The sequence below is a fragment of the Chrysochloris asiatica genome, unplaced genomic scaffold, assembly GCF_000296735.1.
Source record: "Chrysochloris asiatica unplaced genomic scaffold, ChrAsi1.0 scaffold00065, whole genome shotgun sequence".
In the NCBI taxonomy this organism is placed as follows: Eukaryota; Metazoa; Chordata; class Mammalia; order Afrosoricida; family Chrysochloridae; genus Chrysochloris; species Chrysochloris asiatica.
This window is the reverse complement of record NW_006408583.1, coordinates 4,092,636-4,102,327: the sequence shown is the minus strand read 5'-3', so window position 1 is coordinate 4,102,327 and position 9,692 is coordinate 4,092,636. Positions and strand designations below refer to the sequence as shown.

At 41.1% G+C, this 9,692-nt stretch overlaps 1 protein-coding gene across 1 annotated transcript; it reads right to left on the bottom strand.

The window, feature by feature from the left end:
* Positions 1-3,486: 3,486 nt before the first annotated feature.
* CDKN2B (cyclin-dependent kinase inhibitor 2B (p15, inhibits CDK4)) lies at positions 3,487-6,651 on the bottom strand. Its single transcript, XM_006864497.1, has 2 exons — positions 6,496-6,651; positions 3,487-3,747 (listed from the first exon to the last, which is right to left on the bottom strand). The coding sequence occupies exons 1-2, from the start codon at positions 6,649-6,651 to the stop codon at positions 3,487-3,489; spliced, it is 417 nt and encodes a 138-aa protein (XP_006864559.1).
* Between the last annotated feature and the right edge of the window lie 3,041 nt (positions 6,652-9,692).

Genomic DNA, 9,692 nt, shown 5'->3' with positions numbered 1-9,692 from the left:
TCTGTTTTACTTCCAGATCTTTGTGGAATGTAGGTGGTGTAGTAGGATTTTTACAAATGTTGGTATAATGTTTCAGATTTAGGTATAAAAGTAACATGCATATTCAATTTTATGAAATGTCACAATAGTACTAAAAGTAAGGTTCTTGTAAATAAGCCCCCAAACCAAACCCACTGCCACCAAGTGGTTTCCAGCTAGTTGTTGTTGTTAAGTGCCGTCGAGTTGGTTCTGGCCCATAGCGACCCTGTATAGGGTTTCCGAGGAGCAGCTGGTGAGCTTGAACCTCCGACCGTACAGTTAGTAGTGACCCTAATAGTGGTTCTGAAGCTGTAAATCTTTATGGGAGTAGAAAGCTTCATTTTCTCCCTCCGAGCTGCTGGTGGGTTTGAATTGCAGATCTGTGGTTAGCAGTTAAATATTTATCCTATAGCACCACCACAGCCGTCCTTCAAAATGGAATTTTTAACTGTATACCTCCTTATGCACCTGTCAGCTAGATGGCTTTGAAAATGAATGAACTTTTACATGATGTTAATAAGTTAACGCTTTAAGTGTCACCAGATAGTAGGTGATTTCTAAAAATGCTTTGGTTTGGCTTTAAAAAAAATAACTCATAAGCAAAAAAATATAATATTTTGGGATCTACATATTTTCTAATTTTTCTTAATTTCAGGTTAAGAAAGAACAATTTCTTTAAATTGGGAATGAAATCACATATGATTCATATGTCTCACAAGGGATTATCATTCTTCATCATGCAGCCTTGTGCAGATAGCAAATTTGAAACTCTTCAAACTTAAGAAGTTGAGCACAAAATAAGGGATTTTATCAATTAAGTAGGCATTTTGATATTACCAGTCGACTTCTATTATGTGAAATGTTTCTTTGTAATTATAACATGTTATAAACCTACAGACTGCTGTTCTTAATAGCCAATAATAAGAGTCCTTAAGTGAAAATAGAAATTTATTTTCTGTCCTTGTATCTTAATTTGAAAGTGAGGGTTCAATTATCTTTGTTCCAAAAATGTTTTTATAGGTCTTTCTTTTGGGGACTATACTTTGTATTGTTAATATTTAAAAATATAATTTAAAACAGTATGCCTACAATTATATTGTACTAGATGTTCTAGAATGAGTAAGCAGCCTAGAAATTTTACAAGGGAGATTTCTCCTTGTTTCTGCTCTCTAAAAACATTAATTAGTTGAACTTCATATGTGTCATTCAAGATTTTGAAGGATTTTCATTTTAATTATTCAGCCTTGTGGGCATAGCAAATTTTAGATGCAGAGGGAATAAAAACCCCACAAAAAATCTGACAACGTAGCTTTGGCACCAGACTGACTGACTGACTTTCATGCAACCATGGAGAGAATATCTTGTGACCTTTGGCAGGTAACTTGATTATCTTCTGTCTCATTATTCTCATCTGAGGAGCAGTACGTATCTGTCACCTTTAAGTATTAAATGAACAAACATATGTAAAGCATGCTTAGCAGGCTACATATCAATCAATGTTTATATTTTCCCATTAGATATGCTAAGATTCCTAACTTTTCCAGTATTGCATTAATTTGGGGGAGAAGGAATTGATTGAGATTTGTACATTTACTTCAAACACATAAATCTTATACAGTTCTGCTTTCAGATTATTGCTTTGGATTATTTGAATCTATATATGGTAAATTAAATACATGTACATATCTAATATTTAAATTTCTGTGGTTTACTTAAGCAGTTCTTATCAATGGTATCACATAATTATTACAGATAATAAGGAAAGGGAATGCCTTTGAGTCTTGAACTTTTATTATGAGTTAGTAGCAAATCCATGAACATTTTAGACTAAATTTTGAATCTGTGTGTTGAAGTTTAATTTCTATTATTTACTTTCATTGTTGTTAAGGGCCGCGAGTTGGTTCTGACTTATAGCGACCCTGTATAGGGTTTTCAAGAAGTGGTTGGTGAGCTTGAACCTCCAACCTTGTGTTTCAAACTGACCTTACAATCCAGTGCATTAACCCACAGCACCACACCAGGACTCCACTTTGATTAGAACAGTGAAATAAATCTCAGATGTTCAATGCATAAATGAATCCAACAATACAGAAATTAAACCTCAAAGTCATGCACACTTTTATTAAGCTGATGCTAACAAAAGAAATTCCACAAGTCATCATCATGCATTTCAAGTGTTTTTACTCAATGTTTTGTTTTTAGCACCCCTTTGGGAAATATCTTGAGACAATTTACTGGACAAGTACATTGATTTTCTGAAAAGACATGTGTAATACTTAATAATTTAAACCCCTGAGATACCCTAGCTAAGGAAACGGTCAGAAATTTAACAAAGAAATAAATAGGTTAAGAATGACAGTACTGTAGGAGTCTGGCATTGTTTGCCACTATACTATTGCTTCCTTAAGAGCTGTAGTTCTTTCTTGTATCTTTACCAGGCACCGAGAGCTAGTTAAAATGAGAAGTCTGTCCATTATATAAAACTGTTACTGAAGAACATTTCAGACGTACGAAATCTTTTCAACTGGCAATTTCTGTATCTTATTTTAAGTAGATGAAGCAAACCTCTACCGATAGATACCGTTAGCCGCTACCGATACCGTTAGCCACCACTAAATTCCTTTCTCAACATCCACTTCAGGCTGTGGGCGCTTCGGGCGGGAGGGCCCTGCTGGCGCTGTTGGATTCCTGCAGCGTCTGGAATGTGGGCCAGAAACGCTCCCGGGCCGAATACCGACAAAAAGCCAGCCCTTTGGAGAGCGGCTCTGCATCTCAGTGATCCAGAGATTGCAGAGTTTGCAGCAAAATCTTCTGCTCCCATGATCTCTCTTCCCCCTCCATTATCGCGTGGAAACAGGCACATTCCCAGGGCTTCCAGAATGTACCATTTTACGCGTGACTTGCCGCGTACACCACATCGTTTAAAAGATTCGTTGTTCACAGGGCCTAGATGTCCCTCTTCATTGTCTGCCTACGTCCAGGTTTTCCCACGTTGCCCCAGGGCTTTGTGTCCGCAGTTCATGAGGCCCGTCTCCACCAACCGTAGGGTAAACGCACCGCCTCTCCGCACCCAAACGTCAACCTTGCCTCTCCCCTCTCCTCCCTATCATGGGCAGTCTGAAGATTTGCAGGAGGTTGGGGTTGTTTAGATATTTCTTCGCACACCATTTTCCACCAGCAAACACCGAAAAGTAAATACCATATCCCACCCTTAAATCTTGCTGGAAATCAACCCGCGAACCCTGACTTTCTGTCTTTGGCTTCACCAAGAGAATAGAGGGGCTGATCCAGCAAAAAACCAACAGAACAAAACAAAAACACACAAATGAACTTAATTCCGGGTCTGCTCCATCTTCCTCAGTTCTGGAAGGCTTGCAGATTCTCCTCCGATTCATGTTTGTGGTGGTCACCGAACAGGAGGGGTGGGGGTTGGGGAAGAAAAAGGTCCTGGCTAGCTGGCGTCCACCATCAGACTTCTATGGCTGCACGCAGGTACTGGACGACGTCGTGGTGACCCTGCTCCTCAGCCAGGTCCACGGGCAGGCGGCCCCAGGCGTCGTACACGTCCAGCTGCGCCCCGGCTTGATGCAGCAACACCAACGTATCCAGGAAGCCCTCTCGCGCGGCGTCATGCACCGGCCGGGTGAGGGTGGCCGGGTCCATGCAGTCGGGTTCCGCCCCGTGGAGCAGCAGCAACTCTGCCACACGGGTGCTGCCCATCATCATGACCTGCGATGGGAAGAGCAGATAGGTCAGGGCCACAGGCGGGTCAGTGAGCTGTTTGGGTACAAGACCCCCAGTCGAGTGGGTAAGGCTACTTTTAAGGAATACATAGATACGAAGTACACAGCTAATGCTGAACAGCATACAGGTTTTGGGTGTCTGGTTACTCTTCAGTTGCTGACGCAGTTCCCCCTTCTCCCGCCAATTAAACTTGTTCTCCTGCCATCTAGTTAATTCTGACTCCTCACAGCCCTAACGAGGGTTACAGGAGAGCCTCAGACTGAATTTCATTATATTCTTCAACTGTGTGTGTGTGTGGGGGGGGGGGGGGGGGGCAAGAAAAAGCTGAAGACACAATGCTATCTTGTAGGAAAAAATAAAATTCTAGTTTTCCATTTTGGAACCTGGAAATCTATTTTGTTTTACGATTTAGGCGTTTAAGTGGCTTTTAAAGTTAGTTGTTCCCTTGCACTCCTCCTTCCTCATCATTGTTGTCAAGCATCCTTCTTGAATGGGTTCACAGGGGCCCTTGCCTGAGGCTTTTAAAATCTTTGCTAGAGCACAATGCCTCATCTTTCTCCTGCTGAGGGGCTGAGGGCTCGAACCACACACAGACTTTGTGCTTTGCAGTCTAGTGCTTAGCGAATGGAGCCACTTCGCTCCCTTATACAGGTCTAAACATATTTAGATTTTGTTTTTAGAAGTTGGGGTAATACAAGAAGTAAGATAAGTTGAGAGGTTTACATTTGTTTAGTTCTCCTGTGGAAGGCTTTTATTTTATTTCATGAATATCTGCACTCATAAATGCATTATAGTCCTATAACTTGAGCCCAAGTTGGAGGCAGAGAGGAAAAAGTAAACAAAATCACTTATAGTTGTACAATATGATGAAAATAAATGACATTTTTATTAACTAATTCAACATTTTTAGTATTTTCAGCTAATGTTAAATATAAAGTTTAGTGTATATTTCATATAACATCTAAAACAAACTTGTACAATTTGGTTAGGATTCTATAATGTTAAATAATAAATATTTTGTTGTATAAAAATGCTTGTATCTTAGCATTCAAATCAGAACAATGAATAATTTAGAAAAAAATGATATCTTGGAAGATTAATTCTATAGCACCATTTGCATACACATTATGTAAGAATTTTATTATTTTTAAATGAACTGTAAAACAATTTTGATTACTAATTTTTCAAAACGAAGGGTTTTTTTTGGTGTGGGTTTATGTGCTTTAAAATGGAGCATGTGACTGAAAGACAGCATACGTTTTTGTTTGATGAATATTAGAAGCATCAATTTCTTTCCTTAGGACTATGATATAATTTATCATTTCTACTGACGGTGTAAAGGGGACTCTATATATAGAGAAAATGAAAAAATGGTTTTAAAAATCTCAGATGAATTAAAAGTATATAAAACAAGTCTCTAAAAACCACTCTTTAATATTTTTATTGCCGATAAATGATCTCTCACTTGTTATACCAATTTTCTAAGAATTTCTATGTATTCAAAAGGAATGAACATGTTTAAAAAAACAACATACATTAGTTCTGAAAGGTAATGAGTACTGAATATGAACCATAATTGCTAAAAATAAAGCACAAAGCATAAACTTAGATTTTAATCGAATTTAAAAGTGCAAATTAAAGCGGAAAAAGGAGCCCCTATGGCTCAGCGTAGTGGTTACGAGGTCTGTGAACCTCAAAGTCAGCAGTTTGAAACTACCAGCTGTTCCCCCGGAAGAAAGAGGAGGCTTGCTTCTCCCGTAAAGATTTACAGCCTCAGAAACCCTGTACAGGGTCGCTATGAGTCGAAACTGACTCCATGGCACATAACCACCGCCATGACGCAGTGATTAAGCATTTCACTGAACTGGCCGTTGGAACTCACCAATCGCCTCTCAGGAAAAGATGAAGCAGTCTGCTACCAGTAAAGATTGACAGCCTTGGATACCCTCTGGGGGCAGTTCTGCTCTGCCTATAGGGTCACCATGAGTCATAAGGACTCCACTCCACAGCAGTAGGGTCACATTAATTAAAATGAAATTAATGGCCAATATATTTTAATAAATGGTTAATTATGAAGACATTTTGCTATTGAAAGGGGATCAACAGTTGCTACAGCAATGCTCTTGTAATCCAAGAATTCCGTATGATAATTATTAAAAATGTATGGGAATATATATATATTCTCTTATGTAACACTTAAGGGAGGTTGTTAACATAAGGTAAAAAAATTAAGTACTGATGTTGAGGAGTCCCATCTCAATTGTATTCACTTCGCCTTTATAAAGGAAAGAGAACAAAAAGATTTCATATAGAGGCTTAGAAGTTCACGGGAGGATTTTTCAAGTATTATGATTTTGTATCACTTCTTAATTTCCACTCTAGATTGTGTAATTTGTAATTTATCTTCATCGCTGAAAGTAGACAAAAATAGTCCTTCACAAATAACCTTTCCTTTTCCCCTTTCCTCCCCAGTTGAATGTATTACTCGCATCTCTCTCTTATCATGAGACGGAAGAGGAAATATTCTGGATATTTTTTTTCAACCATTGAAAAGAAAGTCAAACTAAAATTCTGGATTTTTCAATCTCTTTCTTCGGATTTTTTGCTGCTTTATCCCGGGACTCCACACTCAGGAAAAAGGCTCTGTCAGTGGAAGTCTTGGTCCCAGCGACCCAACCCACGGAGACTGCGTTCGCGCGCCCCCTGCCGGCCAAGCCCCGGGGCCCCAGGTACCTGGATCGGACGCCTCCCGAAGTAGTTGACTCGGTTGGGATCCACGCCCGCTTCCAGGAGCTGCCGCACCGTCTCCACTTGCCCCCGAGCTGCGGCGTTGGCCAGGCCCGCATCGCTGCCGCCACTGTCGAGCACGCCCTTGTCCTCCTCGCGCATTCCGTCACCCCAAGGCGCGCACGGCCCGGACACTCCACCGCTGGCCATGAACTTCGCGATCCTCCTTCCTCCCGGTCCACCCTTCCAGACGCGTTCTCCCTTTCCCGGGAGAGTTCAGCAAGCTGTAGTCCCCTCCTGTCGTCCTCCAGCGGTTTGGGGGCGCGTATAATGGCCGAGCGGTCGGAGGCTAGTTTCGGGCTTTTCCAGGCGCACCAGAGTCAGCAGACACGCCTGACCCGCTCCGGAAAAAAGGCACCTTGAGCGGCTGTACCCTTGCGCACAGCGGTTCGGACCGCAGAGCTTGCGTACTGCAGCGTCCGCACCGCAGGGTCTAGCTCTCCCGAGTGGGGAAGCGGCCAGGATGAATTTCCTTAGCAGCTGGGCCGCCGGCCGGGCTCGCCCCACCCCCTTAGGCTCCGCCCCGAGTTAAAACAGCCAGCCCCCTCGCGGCCCTCTTTGGTCACCTGGAGGCTAGTCTGACGTCACACCGATCGGAGTTTTTTTCGGAGGGGGCGTGGAAGAGGGGGGAGGGAGAGTTTGGTCCGCCCTGTCGGTACTGGGACGCATGCGTACAGGCTGGCGCGGCAAATCGCCCAGGAAGGCGGGAAGTATTTTACGCTGGGTGTCTCAAATCCGAGAGGCTACACTTTTGGGAAGGTTGACCCACTGCTCTCAACATCTGATCTCCAGCAGGCGAGCGGAGGACTTCAATTCTTCTCAGCTCCAGACCAGCTGGTTTCACTCTGAAGACGTTTCCTGATTAGTCGTTTCCTATGTAATCGAGCGTCAGAAAAAAATACATTTTAAGTAACTCCTTCTCTTTTAAAATGTCTGAAAGTGACAGCTCTGCACCTGTCATGCATGTTAAATCAATCCCCAGGCAGTGCTTGAACTTCACAGCCTTCGATGTGCATCTTGTATCAGTTTTCTTTTAGGTGTGCCTTTCTATTTGAATCAGTCAACCAGGAAAAGACAGAAAAATCCCCAGAATCTCGTTTTGCTATGCTTTTAATCTGAATTGTTGTTGTCAGATGCCGTCCAGTAGATTCCAACTCATGTGGCGCCATCACAACTGTGGTGACCCAGCGGTCTGATGGATAAGGCATCAGCCTCCGGAGTTGGGGGTCACACGGGAATCTTTGAATTACAGATTCAAACAAACAAAACAAATCAGAAAGCCAATGCTGTGGAGTTACTTCAGACTCAATGTTACAGTGTACGACTGCGTCATAGTTTTCCTGATTGTAACCTTTACAGAAGCATAACCAGGCCTAAACACCACTTAAAAAAAACAAAGCAAAAACGCCAACAAACAAACAAAAACAATGAGTCTGAGGATAGCAACCTGGTGCATGATAGAAATTTGAAAAACTTAAAAAATATCAGAAATCGCATTTCATTATACTTGTAAAGTACAGTTTTATTTGCATTCTTACCTATTTTAATCCACGTTGACAAGTATTAAGAGCCCTGGTAGCATTGTGGTTAAGTGCTCGACTGCTAACAGAAAACAGAAAGGTCAACGGTTTGAAACCACCAGCTTTTCAGAGGGAGAAAGGTGTGGCAGTTTGCGTCCATGAAGACTTGCAGTCTTGGAAAGCAAAGCCTATGGGGCACTTCTACTCTGTTCTGTGGGGTCACTATGAGTTGGACTTGACAGCAATGGGTTTGGTTTTTGGTCAGCAAGTATTTGATTTTTACTTATTATGAGTAATAAAGGAAATGTTTGCGAGTAATAAAGGACATTTATGCAGTAATAATCAAACATCATAAAACAAAGGTGTGGTGTTGGGCCTGTCATTAAACAGGCTGAACCTGTCATTATATCCACTTCTGAAGATTTAAAGGCCAAGTGCTTGTTTTGTTTTTTTTCCTTCCTAGATGAGTTTCAATGAACATATTTGTTGCTTAAACAAAATGTTAAATTGCAACCAGTGGTATGCTGAAATAGGAAAAGAACCACAAGTTATGTATCTGTTTCCTGAAAAGTAGCAAGGAATTACATGAGAGTGGGCTTCTCCTAAAAGCAGTTGTTTACAAAACCAATTTGGTTCTGACTGCTGAGTAACACACAGTCTTAAGGAAAGACAATTGTTTGCATATTCATGAAGGAGATACTCAGCATGTTATTTCTGGCTGTCTTAGCTCTGACTCCCTCTCCCCTGTGGAATGAGGAAGGGCTCTTTTCTTTAAAGACTGCCCATGAAAGTTGGGGTTGAGACTGAAGATTACCAAACCTCAACTGGGCTGAAATCCACGTTGACAGGATAGGAAAGGAAGCAGCTATAATAATACTTTCTCTCTCCAACGTCCCCCATTTCTTAGTTTTCAGTTTCTTAATTCCTCAATCTTTTACTCTTACTTGGCATTCTCTTCTAAGAAGCATTTAATAGACATTTTAAAAGAAGTTATAAATTTATAGAACAATTACACAGAAATTACAGTTTTCATATACCCCCTCTCCCACCTCAGTTTTCCTTACTAAAATCTTGTTTTATGTGATGCATTTGTTGTAACTTATGAACCAATATTAGTTCACTAGTAGTAACTGGAGTTCCTAGCTTACATTTGGATTGATTCTTTGTTTTGTAGTTCTGTCAAATGCATAATGTCATGTATCATGTAGAATAGTTTCACCATTTGAACAATACTCTGTGCTCCACTTATTCATTCATCCCTTGTTGCCTCCTCCAAAGTCCCTATCATATTTTTACTGTCTTCATAGTTTTGCCTTCTCCATCATTTCATATAGTTGGAGTCATACAGTCCACAACCTTTTCACACTGACTTCTTTTACTTAATAATATATAGTTACAGTTCCACCATACCTTTTCATGACTTGATAGCTCATATTTTAATCACTGAATAATATTCCCTTGTATGGATGGATTCCTTTGCACATGCCACAGTTTATTTAGCCATTCATTGAAGGATATCTTGGTTGCTCCCGATTTTTGCCACTTATGAATAAAGTTGCAGTAGCATTCTTATATAGGGTTTTTGTGTGAAATATGTTTTCTACTCATTTAGATAAGTACCCA

Coding starts and splice junctions, on each gene's coding strand:
- CDKN2B (XM_006864497.1), bottom strand. CDS start 6,651: ATGCGCGAGGAGGACAAGGGCGTGCTCGACAGTGGCGGCAGCGATGCG. Junction 3,748..6,495: donor TCGGGAGGCGTCCGATCCAG/GTACCTGGGGCC, acceptor TTCCCATCGCAG/GTCATGATGATGGGCAGCAC.